Here is a 16,443-nt window from a genome sequence, read left to right as displayed (position 1 = left end):
CATTAAAAGTCTTTGAAGACCAGGAACTGAAACCAAAAATATGATAAAGATGATCCTGGCATCAAATCTCACACTTCTGTGACCCAGACACTATATTTATGCTTTCTATGCCACTGTTATCCAGCGTCTTTCCAACCAGCCGGACGACATTCTGCCCCGCGATGCAGCTGCTGCAGATGTGGAGGCATTAAAACCAGCTAATCCCAGTTTAAATAAGAGTCGCAGCATTATCCTCTGAAGTCACACGACTGATTACTCTGTGTTACCTTTCAGCGTCCTTCAAACCTCCAAATTTAATCTAAAATAATCCAGATTATTTTAGCAGACCGAAGGTGAAACCACCTCTGAGCAGAATCATCTATTTTACCCCAACCTGCCTCCATCTAAAGGCTGATTTATGCTCGCCTACGGAGACGCTCTCCTATCCATCCGTCGAGGAGGCGGAGACTCGTGGAGACCCCGAGGGTTGTGATTGGTCGGCTAACAACATCATTTCCGGAATCACTTTCCCGGTTTAGCTCCTTCCTCTCAGAACAACAACGCCGCCATTTTTGAAAGAGTTTATAGTTTCTCCTTAAATCTAATCAAATCAAGTTTATTTGTAGCACATTTCATGTACAGAACAACTCAAAGTACTTCACATAAAATAAAAGCATTGCAGCAGGGAGTGGAAGAACCATTAAAAATACATAAAAGAATACAAAGAGGAACAAATAAAATAATTTAAATGAATTTAAAAACAAGCAACAGTCCAGATAAATTAAAATTCAAACAGGAGACAGACACAGGACGGGACAGGAAGTGTCACCCTGCCCCGTACCTTTGCCCTAACCTAAACATTTAACAGTATGTACAATCATAAAGTCTGATTTAAGGCCACGGAGACGCTCTCCGTTGCTCGCGACAACATCACTTCCGGAATCACTTTTCCGGTTTAGCTCCTTCCTCTCAGAACAACAACGCCGCCATTTTTGAAAGAGTTTACTGTGTGCCGGTCAACATTTGGTCAAAATTATTTGCGTTTCAACATCAACAACCAACTCCAACAACAGTCTTTCTCTCTCGGTCGCCATCGTTCGCTGTGAGGAGTGGAACGAGCCGGAAGGTGAACAACCAATCAACCACTTTCACCATAGACGTAAGAGACTGGGTCGTCTAGCGTAGCGACGCCTACTGATCGGGAGGTGAACTGCCTTGTGTATCCGACATCCCGATGGAGAACTTTGAAAGGTTTAACGGCCTCTGCGTGACCACGGAGTCGGATAGCGACGGAGAAGCACACTGAGGCCTTTAGCCTCGATTCCCTTCATGGTCCCAACAGAGTAATACATTTGCATCACAAAATGGTTCTCCAGGAAAAAGTCAGACCTCACAATCTCTTGGCCCTATTTTCTCTCCCTTCGTATCACTGCCTGCTGTGCAGAGCGAGCAACAAACACTGTAACAGGCGCGGCTGTCAGCAGGCGTCGGCAAACGCTTTATTTTTTAAACCCCAGCCAACTAGCCGGACTACCTTCATCAACACCAAAACGAGGCTGGAACTCTGCTCACAGGACGCAGCAGGGGGTAAGAAGATGTTCAGAAATGATGTTGCTGATATGGGATGTTACACAGCTTCATGGCAAAAGAGGCGAACTGTCCCTTTAAAGAGCTGCTTGGAAATAAAGGCTTCGAGTTGTTTTGTTTGTTCGGGAAACTTTAAAGAGCTGCGTGACGTTCAACCTGAGGAGAGGATTTATAAAAGGCCCTCATGTGTGAACATGAGTTTACAGTCGAGCTACCAGCCGGTCAGAGAACAGCAGCCAGACAGAAGGTAAAGACCACAGAACAAGCCTGGATTCATATCCAAACCGAGAGCTGAAAGCAAACAGTGAAAGCAGCTCCCACAAGCAGCAGCTGACGACCGATGACTCATTTCTGAGCCCAAAGTGATCCCAGACTGGCTTGTAAGAAATTCCACATGTGGATCAGAAAAAAGCCTCTGAAGAAGCAGCAGGTCAAAGGTCGTACAAAAACAGAATAAAACGATTTATAAAGCCCATAATACCGTATTTTATTCCCAATAGAGCTCAGAAAACATGCTGATGGTGAAACTGGGACGTCGGCTCATCTTGAATCTGAAGAAGTTGGGACGGGGGCAACGAAAGGCTGTAAAAGTAGGTGGAACTGAACGGAAACAGCTGGAGGAACATGCTGCAGCTAATTAGGTTCATTAGCAACAGGTCAGTGATATGATTGGAGCTTAATAAGGGTTATAATCCAATAACAAACCATCCAAAGAGTCATCATTAGATCGACTGAATGCCTGGAGGACGGATAAACAAGAAGATATTACTGAAAAAAGGGTCAGTTAACACGAGATCTAAGACTGGGTTCGAAACCGCATACTACATACTTCCATACTACATACTGCATACTACATACTGCATACTGATCGATCAGACAGTATGCAGAGCGTTTACCCACAATGCATTTCGCTCCTGCCCGAGCCGAAATCAGCCGGCCTGAAGCTGATTTCCCTTAAGCTCTAAACTCTGTAAACTTTAGCAACATTTGAAACATTTTCAGGAGAGAAAGTAGTCGTTTAGATCCCCAACGTGTTGAAAATCTGACAAAATACCGGCTATTTACAATTTTGATCCCACGAATTCGGCGCTACTAAAGCTAGCCGCAGTGAGCAACGCACTTCTGGTTATTTTCACAAAATAAAATACCCGTTGCCTTTTATCATAGGGAAAGCCATTACCATACAATTGGTGCTTTTGTTTTGAAAACAGGAAGTGAACCTACCCTCGTTGTAGCTAGCTTGAAACTGCCGTTTTGACAGGAAATGACGATCGGCGACGTCACGTTACGTTGCATCTTGGGTAGTTTGAGTATGAGTAGTAACCTCATGATGCATACCCAACATTTCAGAGAATCTAGTATGCATCCGGGAACTTATCGCTTACTCAAACTCGCATACTAACTCAAAAAGTTAGTATGAGTAGTAGGAGAAGTATGCAGTTTGGAACACAGCCACAGTGTTTATAGTTTATATAACTCCTGTAAGATGAAGAAAGGTGGTTTGATCTACTGCCTGCAGGATTAAAAAAGGGTTAAAAAATATCTAAAATACCCGGGAGACGGCACAAGAATGGTTGTTTAAAATCAAAACCAGACGAATCAACATGTGTCCAAGACAGAGAACAGGAACTGTGAGCTAAAATAGATCCATTAATAGTAAAGAGGCCCGGCTGAAGGGAGGTGGGAATCCTTTAAGATCCTTTAAAGATCCATCGCTCTGAAAGCTCATTTTTCAGGTGTGTGTGGACAGCAGTGATGAAATGATCTGTATGTTAGAGGCGTAGAAGACAACTAAAGATGCTCCCTCCATCTTTCTGTGCCTCCGCTCGGCCATTAGGAGCTCCGATGTGCCGCCTCGGGCTCCAGCCTCCCCTCAGCCGGACGGAAACGAGGCCACGCCGGCTGGGAGACGGCGCCGGGTGGACCGGTGAGTGTCCCAGAAACGCTCCATCGCTTCAAGGAGAATCCATGATGCCCTTCAACCAAAGACGGGACTCCATTTATCAAATGTGAGTCCAGCTGTGAACGCTGCAGAGGATCCAGGGCAGTTTTTATTTCGCTCCGAGCTGCTGCTCATCCGCTCAAACCGATTTAAAACGAGCCGAATTAAACTCGCATCAGGTCTATAGGAGGCGTTCCTGCCTTTTTAAAGAGGAATAATCACTGTTCACCAGAGAAGAAAGACTCAAAGGAACCCACAACGACATGTTGGAAACCAGAAAAGGTCCCGTTTCTGCTGCCGTTTGGAGCCGGGTTGGTTCTCCAGAGTCGGACCCGGAACAAACCGAGGTCCATCTCAGTTTGTTCAGGTTTATTTTCCAGCGAGCAGCAGCAGCTCGTTTATTTCATCATCTCAGACCGAGGCAGCTCGCCCAGGGGCAGAAGTGAGGCTCATGAACCAGTTCATAGATGTCGAACTGAAGTTGGCCCGCAGTGTCATTAGATTCAAACCCAAATGTCTTCCAGAGCCGACCCACCGGTGGACAGAGCGCACGCTAAGACTACAAATCCCAAGTGTTGCTCCTTCCTCGTGACTTTCTCACACTAAAGCAGTGATACTCACTATTTTTTTCACAAGAGCCACATTGGCAGAGCAAAATGAAGGAAATAACCACTTTTACCGCAACATACTAAAGTCCCCTTTTGCAAATATGCATTTCTACATATAAAACATCCCACAAAAAAAGAAACAACACAGCCAATACATTTTCTATTCAGACCACATTTACCTTAATACTGGGATGAGCGGAAGCTGGCGTGCATGTCCTCGACTTTCTTCATGTTGTATTTGTAGTTTGTGGTTGTAATCGTAGTGAGACATTCAGGATGAGCATGGTTTTTGTGCTGGTTTTTGCCCTTTTTTAATTAAAAACCGATCCATTGTGCCTGCATCTCACGCTGGCTAAAGGAGCTAGCGTGCACTGCGGTCAGGTGTGAGGTGGTTTAAGCGGGCTGCGTTGCCAGGTTTAACAGTTCCCCCTTTAGGAAACACCATTAAGCCTTAATTAATACTTAATAAAAATACTTAATACTACAAAAACGCAAACTTAATAGAAATACTTAATACTGTGCAGTATTCGCTGTATGTTATTTGAAAAGAATTATTGTTATTGTTACCATATTGTTATAAGCTACTATGCGAGTGCGAGCCGCCAGTTAAAGCTTGAGGAGCCGCGCAGTGAGGATCTCTGCTGTAGACGGACGCTTCAACTCCTTCAAATTAGAAGCCAACGTTCAGCTTCTTTCTTCTTTCACCTTCAGCTGCCATGTTGGAGCAGGTTTGCTACAGTGTGCAATGCATCCTGGGTAACGTAGTGTGACTTTCAACCGAGTTATCACCACAGTTTCAACTGGGTCTGAATCCGATCCAATTTCTTGTCAGATTAAGGTGTCTACATGCACTTAATAACTCATTCTTATTGTAATTTAGCCAATAATCCGATCCTTTCAGTGCCATGTGACCCCACTGAGTGATAGAAGATCAATAACAGAGTGTCCAACACTGAATTTACTGTCGGCCCCAAACGCTGCTTTCATTTTCTGTATTTTAATGCCACTAAATTCCTCATAAAGCCTCTTATTTCCTTTTTTTCCTGTTAAAGTTTGTGGATTCTTTGAATCAGGATTTCTTCTCTTTGTATTGATCCTCGCCGTCACAGATCTCTCAGTTCTTAGATTCTTCAGGTTTGTTTGAGCTTTACTTTAGTTCTGGTCCCAGTTTTAACCTCCCGTCTGCAGCTGGATCCTCCTCACAACTCTTTATCGTAACAAAAGGCTGCGAATACCAGCTTTTACTGATTTAAAAAATCGAATAAAATCACGTGCTCGTGAAAAATAATCTCCCCTCAGGGATTAATAAAGTATTATTGAATTAAATCTGTCCGTTTCTAATCCTCATAATCTAACCACCGCAGCTTAATAATGAGATTTATCTGGAGCTTTAAGAGTCAAACACATCTTTATAATCAATATGTTGGCGTTTAAAACCCCCAAAAATGTGAATGTATGAAATAAACACACAGCTGAAGGTGTTTGCCGTTCTGTTCTTTCCCAAAACAAATTACTTTTTACACACAAATCATTTGCTTTGAGGATTTTGTCTGTATCGAGTTATTCGATGAACCGTTTCAGCCCCAAAATGATGACATCGTCCACGTTAACCAACCCTGAAAAGAAGAAGAAGAGGCAGTTGGATCTGATGAGAACCGCTCCAAAGCAGAACCAGCATCAGAAAAAGATGGTGCAGCAGGTGGAGCAAACAACTGCAGACCAGCAGCACATCTGGAATGTGCTGACAGATGTGTTATTAATGCATTAATGAGCTGAAGTTCACTCTGCTCAGACAGATCGGCTCACTTTGGTTCAACTCAGGCTGTAAAGTGAAGATTTTTAATGTAAAAACCCTCAATTTACAAATAAAACCTGTAGTTTGTTCATTAGTTTTAACCTTAATTTAAATATAAATGTACGATAGGTGGCGCTGTACCCATTCCAGCTGTTGCTAATAGAGCCACTTCCTGTTGACCTCTTCACCACCAACAACAACAACAAACTCAGGCATTGGAGAAAGATGGAGAACGCAGAGCCAGATGAAGCTACGTCCCTCTACATTTGGGCTGTGATGAGCTGCTTGTTGCACAAACTCGATGCCCAACGGAGCATTCTCCATCGCGTTGTTTGTTTCTTTCTGACGGCGACAACAACAGGAATATCGTCTCCTTTGACTTCCGGGTCACGACCCCGGGAAAACATCTGGAGCATGCGCAGAACGCAAAGTCTGATTCACCACGAGCTTCAGCGTCTACAAGCAGGTTTAGAGTGACTTTCAACCCAGTTATCTCGGGGTCTTAATCCCATCCGATCCAGTTCTTAGTCAGATTAAGGTGTCTACATGCACTTAATAACTCAGTCTGATTGTAATGTAACCAATAATCCGATCCTTTCAGTGTCATGTGACCCCACTGAGTGATCCACCAGAGTCAAAGCCAAAGTAAAGTCAGCAGCAAGTTCGGAAAATTTTAACTGGAAGCTCTTAAAGCGGTCGTTCAGAACAGGTGCCGCTCCTCCCTGCTGATCGGGAACAAGTGAGAAAAGATGCTGGATCTCAGAGAGAAAACGTGATGTGGACACGGAGCATTTCGTTAGCAGTTTCGTTAGCAGCAGACTTGATTCGATGGAGAAAACAACAAGGAGCAAAATCAGAGAAAAAGGGGGAAAAATGTCTAAAGTTTGGGAGCATTTCAGAGAAAAGAAAAGAGAAGATACTGAACAGTGTGTCCATTGTAAAAGCCCGTTAGCTTAGCACGATAGCACAATGCCGGAGGAAAGGCTGTTAAAGAACTCGTTCCTTAAACACTTTTGGACATAACTTTACATTTCCCAAAGTTTCCAAACAAGATTCTTAAAACCAGATCGTGTTTGGTGTTTTTGAAAAGTTCCATAATATGAAACATTTGTGCTTGTTATTTAGCCAATAATCCGATCCGATCCTATTTCTTGTCAGATTAAGGTGTCTACATGAACTTAATAACTCAGTCTTACTGTAATTTAGCCAATAATCCGATCCTTTCAGAGCCATGTAACCCCACTGACTGATGTGACGTTATTTTCACGGCGTTATTTATTGTAATTAAGTTAGAAATTCCCACTTTGTGACGATAAAACGAGATCTGCATGAAAACCGACACCAATGTGTCAGAAACTTGACTCTGAAATGAATCCGGAGGTCAATCTGAACAGTTTCTGACTGAGTAAATCCTGTAAAACCTGAATCTGGGAGCAGTTTAATGCGACCCAACAGTCCCGCTGTGGGTGCTTTTCATTATTCATTCGGCTCGAGAGAACGTGACAGACTGGAAATAAAGGACACGGCCGTCTCCAGACTACTACAAACTGGGAGGACCCCGTTTCTTCTTCAGCTCTGCCAGTTACGGAGCTTCACACTCAACCAGAGACGTCTGACGATGGCACAAATCCGACGGCAGGAAGCCTGAACACTTAAGAGCTGCTTTCACACTTTCCTGACATTGTAGAACCGTGTGATGGTGTGATTTCCCTCTTCTTCCCTTCATTAAACCCTCACAAACACAAACGCTTTGTGTTCTCCACCTTTACTCCAGGATCAGGGAGGAGTTTTCCTTTAAAAGCTGGAAGATTCCTCTCAGATTCCTGGTTGCTGCTGGTGTGAATCACACTTTGTCTTTAGTGGTGTGTGACTCGCACATGTTTGAAGTGTCTGAGGGCAGAACTCGTGACGCCCTGCTGATGACGGGCTTAGAGAGCCGCCGCCGCCGCCACGCACCCTCAGCTGGCTGCTGTCAGAGAGATTCATATGCTTTACACGGCAGCCTTCTTTTAAAAATGTTTCCACTGAATGTCCTCGGATCGGGGCTGAGAAAATACTATCACAACACGAATTATTCAGGTGTTTTTTGTCGATTTTTATTTATTTTTTATTTTTTTTAAAGCTTCAAACCTTCTATTCTGAAAATAATTCAACTGCCAATTAAAGGAGACAAAAAGCTAAAACCTTTTCATTAGGGCTGGGCAAGTTAACTCGTTATTATCGCGTTAACGTGTTAATTATTTAACACCGATAAATATTTTATCGCGTATTAACGCAGGTTTTATTATTGTAAAAGTCTGTTGCTCACAGGCTTTTATTTTGTAAAAGTCTGTTGCTCACAGGCTTTTATTTTGTAAAAGTCTGCTGCTCACAGGCTTTTATTTTGTAAAAGTCTGCTGCTGTCTGCTGTGGAACAGGAAAAGAAAGTAATCTTTGGATCCACCAAACATGGAGAAGGGTACGGAACTTTTACTCGGCCATTTTCATTTTAAAGTTCTTCCAGACGGCGGAGTCGACAGAACCAAAGTCATCTGTAAACACTGCCAAGTTGAATTGTCTTCTCAGCGTAGTAGTTCCAGTCTAAAATATCACTTAAAGGCAAAACACACAACTGATAGCAGCAAGTCATTCAAGGAAACAGACAGTGGAGCGAGGCTTCTACATAAAAACTACAGAAAGATGCTGATGTTAAAAGTGTGTTTGCACAACAAATGTTATGGCACTTTCATTCATATGGCAGCACATTTAAAATAAAGCTAAATGCTAAAAGCTATACACTACTTTTGAATTCATTTTTGGATTCTGCGTACAAATGCGATTAATTGTGATTAATCAGGGAAATCATGTGATTAATTAGATTAAACATTTTAATCGTTGCCCAGCCCTAATATTTATTCAATATAGTGATAATATTGTTATTGTGCTGGTACACATACATGGTTACAAACTGTGTTCATTTAACTGTTGATCTGTTGTCGTAGCTTTTATCTTGGTTTTATAATCAACGTTATCTCACAGTGTTTGAGTATCTGATAGTAACAGAAGCTGCTAACATTATCAGACTTAAGCTAGCAGGTTTGATGTTTCAGACGCCTATATAACGTCAGTTTCTACGATCATTATAGTTAATCTGTCAAAGATTAACACACATACTTCTTTACAGAAAACATCCATTCATCCTTTTTCTATTCAGGCTGAAACGGTTCCTCCAATAACTCGATTACAACAAAACCTTGATGCAAATGATCTACTTCGATGTTTCGTTTAACTCCCACCAACTTGTTCTGCCCAGTAAAATGTCTAAAGTTTGTAAGCATTTCAGAGTAAAGAAAAGAGAAAATACTGCACAGTGTGTCCATTGTAAACGCTAGTTAGCTTAGCACGATAGCACAACGTAAATACTACAGCATCTCAGCAGAAGGCAGCCAGTTCACTAATTGAGTCCACTGAGCGGAACAAACACAAGGGAACACGTTAGCATTTTAATGGAAATCAGTTGGCTTCTTAGCTGAGAAGGAAGCTAGCAGAGAACAGAAGGAAGCTAACAGAGAACAGAAGGACGCTAGCAGAGAACAGAAGGAAGCTAACAGAGAACAGAAGGACGCTAGCAGAGAACAGAAGGAAGCTAACAGAGAACAGAAGGAAGCTAACAGAGAACAGAAGGACGCTAGCGGAGAACAGAAGGACGCTAGCAGAGAACAGAAGGAAGCTAGCAGAGAACAGAAAGAAGCTAGCAGAGAACAGAAGGAAGCTAGCAGAGAACAGAAGGAAGCTAGCAGAGAACAGAAAGAAGCTAGCAGAGAACAGAAAGAAGCTAGCAAGAACAGAAGGAAGCTAGCGGAGAACAGAAGGAAGCTAGCGGAGAACAGAAGGAAGCTAGCGGAGAACAGAAGGAAGCTAGCGGAGAACAGAAGGAAGCTAGCAGAGAACAGAAGGAAGCTAGCGGAGAACAGAAGGAAGCTAGCAGAGAACAGAAGGAAGCTAGCGGAGAACAGAAGGAAGCTAGCAGAGAACAGAAAGATGCTAGCAGAGAACAGAAGGAAGCTAGCAGAGAACAGAAGGAAGCTAGCGGAGAACAGAAGGAAGCTAGCAGAGAACAGAAGGAAGCTAGCGGAGAACAGAAGGATGCTTGTTCTTCTTTCCTTAATGTCCATAAGAGCAGCTTCAGCCTGGAGGCTGTTAATGTGAACTAATATTCTGAGTCACATCAAGGCTGCTGGTTAAGGTGTCGAGTTAACTGCTGTTATTCTGAGTCACTGTGTTAAAAAACAGTTTATGAAAGCAGGGACGGCAGGAGAGAAGCTAACAGATGTTAGCACAGCTGGATGTTAGCTGGAAAGCTAAAGCCTGATTCTTACTCGGCGCAAACGCGCAACTGTTCTGGCTCGAGAACCATTAATGACGTCATCGAAAGCGCCAGCCCCTTCACAGTTCCTTCAGCTCATAAGCGCAGTTTGCGGCGAGAATGCGTCACATTTGCAGTTCTCACCAGACCAGCGGGCGTCACTGTTGAGGAAACAAGCTGAAGAACCGGACGAAGAAAAGCATACGAAGAAAGCATACACAATGCCACCTGTGGTGTCACGTCAGCAGAGGCTGGCACATCTGATGCGAAATGAATTTACTCTGGGTGTAGAACTGTATATGTATCTCAGAGCTAAGCGGCTGCGGCAAAAACAGAAGAGAAGGTGGAATGTTCGTCCTTTGCAACAAGACGAACTTTGTCAAACGTTGTCCCAGTGTAACTTCATAGACGTGTCGTACAGATGTTTGTAGAGGCGCACCCTCTCGGTCACCGCGGTCTCTGCAGTGTTCATGTTTCCTTTCTCTTGGTCAGCTGTTTCCGGTTGAGCTTGCGCGAAGTCAGAAAAAAAAAAAAGTTGTGTGCGCGCCCTTGCGATGCGCGAGGATTTTTTAGCTTGCGACGGGGGGCGTGGCGGAATTTTGGGTCACGTGACCGTTTGCTCCATTTGCGACCAGCTAGTATGAATGGGTCAAAGCGAGGTTGCGCCGAGTAAGAATCAGGCTTAACAGCTGCTGTTCTATAGCCCTGTTATCAATATCAGGAGGAGGGAGGTTTGCAGATAAATACGTTTTTTGGTGCTGATTGTAGCTAAAACCTGGTTCATGATGGAATTTCTCTCTTTTTAATAACTAACCCTAACCCTATTGCAAAAGTATTTATTATCCGATTAATTGATTACCTAAATAATCGTTTGCTGCCCCACATTGCTAACATAATCTCATTGGATCCCATCCAATCCCGTCCCAGCTGCCGTCAGGTGAGAGGCGGGGTACACCTGGACATCTTATATTTTCCAGGTGTTTCACCACCACAGCAGATTGGTCAATAATGGGCAGCTCTGAGAACTTAATCACCACTTCCTTCCAAACAGGTCACGGTGGAAGCAGCCAGATGAAGGATTACCCTTAAAAACAAATCAAATTAGGCCCCATATCACAGCAGGGGGGGTTAGATTTTACTGCATGATGAGAAGGTGTGTGAATCGGTCTGTGTCCTTGAGCGAGCTGCCAGAGGAGGAATTAAAAACATCCTGGATGACCTATTTCCAGATGAACCAAAGGAACAGCCCTGCTGCTGTGAGACGCTGTAATGTCTCCTTTATTTAAAGCACAGACTTGGACCCTGAACGCTCATACTGTTGCTTTTATTGCTCTTTACAGGCATGACGTGAAAATAGAGCCCCCATGGGAATAATAAAGCAACACCACCATAAACACGTCTAAACGCTATTTAGGGCCATTTTCAGGCCGAGTAAACAAACTCGGAAGGTTTGAGTCAGAAAAGGAACAAGTTGGTCCTTTTTTTAAATGGGGAAACCAGGAAAAAAGATGGAATATTATGTGTCTGAGACAAATGAAAGAGGTTGTTTTATCCAACAAAGAGTCTAAAAAAATAAACAAATTTTCCAGTTTGTTACCATGTGTGGCAAAAATAATGACCAAATAAGCACGAAGCAACAAAATATTAGACATTTTTGTTTAAAAACTGACTCAAAATATTCATTTATTTTCAAAATGAAGACAAACGTATTTTCCTTTTACACATCAAATGGTAAAATAACCATTTAAAGTCTCAAGAATCTATGAAAAATGGTGCCGAAACTTTTTTTAATCCAACCAGTCATACAATACTCTGAGATTAAAGTTAATTATCAGAAAATAACATTTAATGCCTGATAAAAGTCGTAAAAGTTTTGTTTTAAAAGCAACTTGAACAATAAATCAGTCTTAAAGCTGTTTAAGTGTTTATAAACTCAAATAAAAGGTCAAATATACTAAATTTATAATGCTGTTTAAACTGTTTAAACTGCCTGATCAGCCCTAATTTCTTTATGACTCTCCTGTAACCTTTTAAAGTGGACCTGATCAATAGTTCTGCAGCTTTCTGAAGGTCTTTCAAAGTTTTTCTTTGGAAATTTTCGGCTTTTTCACTCATTTTCAGTCCATTTTTTCTTTGTTAACACTTAACATTTTAAACTGGATCTTTAGGCACTTTGTTCCCAGCAGCCTGTCACAGAGACACATCATTTGTTCCCATTTCTTTAGCTGCATCTCTGAAAAACAGCTTCATAGTTTCAACTTTTTTGTACATTTACGTTTAAAACTGCTTTCAGTTACCAAAAGAGTCAAATTAATATAAGAAATTCAGTTTTTAAAAAATCCTAATGCCAACATAAGGAACGTTATCACGTCTAAAAGTAGAAAAGTAGGAAAAAAACAGACAATAATAAGAATTATATGTTATTCAACATCAAGAAAAAGTAAATAAGATTCAATTTAAAGCTTAAAAAAGGAATATAAGATATAATCTAATGACTAATTATGGAACAATTAATATAAATGAAATGATTAAACTGCTTTATGCCACCAGAAATGAATAATCTAGAAGCTCTTTGTGGGTTTTAGACTGGAATTAAGATTTGTTCCCATAAAGGAGCTCAGAGAATCTGATGTGATGTCCTTAAGAAAGAGGAAAACATCCAGCAAAGACCTGACACAGGAGCTGAGAGATGCATCTGGACCTTCAGCTGATCCATCTGCTGTTGGCCCAAGCCTCATCAGAAATGGGCTCCATGGAAGGGTGGCTGTCAGGAAGCCGTTCTTAAGGAAGGGAAACAGGGAGAAAAGGCTGAGCTGTGCCAAAGGACACGAGAAGTGGGCTGAAAATCAGTGGCAGCAGGTCTGATGGAGGGATGAATCCTCCCCAGAGCCCGGAGCTCAACATTACTGAAGCAGTGTGGGATCATGTTGGCAGAGAACGCAACAAAAGGCAGCCCACATCCAAAGAAGAGCTTTGGGATGTCCTTCAAGAAGCCTGGAGAACTATTCCTGCAGACTCCTTAAAGAAAGGACAGAAAGCTCGTCTGAGAGGGTTCAGGCTGTGCTGGAGGAGAAAGCAGCTCAGAGCAGATATTCACTTTAAAGCTGCTCAGAACTGAACTAACTCTGGTTCTGCCTCAGATTCTGGGTTTATGTTCATGTTGCAACATGTTTCAGTGAATCTCTGCAGCTGTTACCATGGAAACATCTGCAGATATTCACTTTAAAGATGAACTGAAACGAATGTTCATCTATCATTCAAATGAAATTTTCGTCTTTTTCTAAAACCATCAATCCAACTTGAACTAAATTTTCCGGGCATAACTTGTTAAAACGTCCATTTAAAAGTGTGAATTATGTGGCCTTTGGTGCGAAATTGGCCACGTGACCGTGACGTCATAGGGTTGACTCCCTTATTTGCTAGTATGGCTGGCTGTGAAAACAACATACATTTGATGGACTTATATCTCATAAAGGAAACAAAATTCTGATCCAAACATCAGCAGGTCGAAAGAACACACCTCTAACATTATGTGGAAAAACTTTCGTTGAATTTAAGCCACACAAATCGATTTAATATCTATACTGTAGAGGCTCTGCACCTCCCGTATGGGTAATGGAAATTAAAGAAAGTTACCATTTTCGGCACAGAACAGCCATCGCTCCTACTATACGCTGATTATTATTAAGATGTTATCAATCAAATGACACAATAGTGTATGTTTGCTGTGGTAAACTGGAAAAGATTTGAACATGCCGGTTTGGCAGATATGGCATTCTGCTGCGCTGTCTTTGACACGTTGAAACCTAACGAAGTGGCACTTTGAAATCCAGCCACTTAAAAAAACGTATGTGATAATAACATGGTTTTAATGTAAGCTTAATAAACAATGGCGTGGATTAACGGGTCGGAGATCCTCCAGTGCGCGGCCCCAGTGCGGATCCTCACGGGTCGGCGGCAGGGAGGTGGGCACCCGGCCTCGGCACGACTGACAGCAGCCATCGGTAGGACTGATCCACGGAGCCTCGGATGTCGTAGCCGGCGCAATCACCGGAGAGACCAGACAGCAGATGGCGAGCGTTGTTGGTGGAGGGCAAAGCCAGGTGGGCTTTCAGCCGGCATATTACTCCACCTCTCTTTCCACGTCTTCTGCGACGGCTGTTGCGTGGCAACCGACCAGGTAGATGCCATAGGTAAGAGGGCACAGACGCCAAAACAGGTGGCGGTGGCTTTGTCTGATCGCTGACGTGATCGATATTATGTCCACAGAATCTCTGATTTTCAAGAGACTCGGGCGATCATGCATCAGTAGTGATGAAAACGATAAAAACATGACAAAACACAAAAAAAAGCTAGCAGAGGTAGACGGCCGGCCACTCACAACGGCGCCAAATTCTAGCTGGATATGTGTGCAGACCGAAGAGCAGAGCGAGCAGCAAACACCGTAACAGGCGCAGCTATCGGCAGGCGGCAGCAGGCAGTGATACGATCCACCGTGCTCTTGTGTTTGCCTTCTCCTTGTCAGCCTCAGTTCCAGTATTTTTTAGTTTGGGAAACATGTGCAGAGAGATGCCTTCAGTGAAGCTGCTATTTTTGCAACTAACACCATTTGGCCCTCCAGCAACACAATATTTTCTGCCGTGCTTTAATGTCTTAGCCATAGATGCCGCCATTAGAACTTCTGTCAACCCTATGACGTCAAGCATAAAAAAATGAATTCGCACAAAAAGACAAAATGTGGCTCCTTTTGAGCCCGTTTTAACATGACTTCCCGGATAAATTATTATCCTGACAATATCTCATTTTAATCGCAAGGCTTGGAACCTTTAGAATCAGCAGCAAAAACTGTGAAATTCCAACAATTAAAATTCGTTTCATATTCACTTTAAAGCTGCTCAGAACTGAACTAACTCTGGTTCTGACTCAGATTCTGGGTTTATGTTCATGTTTCAGTGAATCACTGCGAATATTTCCTGTTTCCCTGGAATTATGTGAAGAAATCAGGGCTGTTTCATGATTTTTTGACAGGACTGTAAATAGAGAGCAGCTACGTATCATCAATAACTACAACAGGCTGAAAACACTTAATTTGGACTCTCAGTTCACCTTAAAACATGTTCAGAAGTTAGTTTAACCAAACAGAAGAGTTCCTGCTCCAAGTTTGGTTAAAAATAAACATAAAAGTACTAAAAAACTAACCAGAACTCTGCTGATACTCACATTAATAGATTATTGTATCAGTAGTTTATTAAAGCATGTTCCAAAAAAGGTGATCGGATAAAGTCTGATGATCAATTCAGTGTAAATTGTAACAATTAGTTTGTTGTTTTGATCAAATGTTTGATTCATTATCATATTATATAATTAATGAAGCATCATTTATGTAAACATGACAAAAAGTAGAAAAAATTATTCAATTATCTGCTTTGTTTTTTCTTTAATTGCCTTTTTTGAACAGATCGATTACTCGATCGATGATTTTAACCGATTATTAATCCGTTAAAAAGTTGATTAAAACACGCTCTCACCTTCCAAACTGAAGTCCAGCAGGACATACTCGTACACGGTGTCCGTCTTGGTCTCCACCTGCGGTCTCTTTAGGGTGGAGTAGATTTTCCCGGGACTGCTGTCCTCCGGGTCTTCCAGTTTCCTCAAGCCGCAGCCCATGGCCTCCGAGGCGGGTAGAGAGCACCAGAGGAGCCGCTGACAGACTGAGCTGCTGTGGATGGAGGTTCGGGCTCCTAACGGGACCGCTCCATCCCGCCTCCGTCCGAGCCGTGAAGCCGCTTTAAGCCCCGTGAAAAAAAGGCCAAAAAAAAAGTGGAAAAATCAGCGGCAGATGGAGATAAGAGGAGCGGCGCGGAGGGATTCTGAGGGCGGCCGTTGGGTGGAAAGTGTCCCGCTGAGGAGGCAGCACGTCCGGAGTGTGAAGAGGAGGAGCGCGCGCTCCTCTCCCGGAGAAAAGTTTTCCTCAACTGACAAGCGCGCGGGCGGAAGAGTTCTACTTCCGTTCAAAACTTCATAATAAAATACCCATTTTTTATTTATTTATTTTTTAATTAATTAATTAATTTATCAAATACAAGACAAAAATATGAAGTGTATACAGGAATAGAAGTAATTTTCTTGTTTCTTTACCCAAACAACTTAAGAACTTGTGTACAACCCACCCTCCCCTCCCCTAGGT

General features: G+C 42.6%; 1 protein-coding gene across 1 annotated transcript in view; it reads right to left on the bottom strand.

Moving 5' to 3' along the window:
• Nucleotides 1–16,185, bottom strand: part of rftn2 (raftlin family member 2) — a 34,313-nt gene extending 18,128 nt beyond the window's left edge. Inside the window, exon 1 of the mRNA XM_075480218.1 lies at nt 15,785–16,185. Coding sequence (XP_075336333.1) covers nt 15,785–15,923 — 139 coding nt within the window. The 5' untranslated portion in view covers nt 15,924–16,185. The remainder of the gene's footprint in view (nt 1–15,784) is intronic.
• Nucleotides 16,186–16,443: the final 258 nt, after the last annotated feature.

The sequence above is a fragment of the Odontesthes bonariensis genome, chromosome 12 (genome assembly GCF_027942865.1).
Source record: "Odontesthes bonariensis isolate fOdoBon6 chromosome 12, fOdoBon6.hap1, whole genome shotgun sequence".
Lineage (NCBI taxonomy): Eukaryota > Metazoa > Chordata > Actinopteri > Atheriniformes > Atherinopsidae > Odontesthes > Odontesthes bonariensis.
Note: the sequence above shows the minus strand (reverse complement) of the source record. Positions and strands in the feature narration are given on the sequence as shown.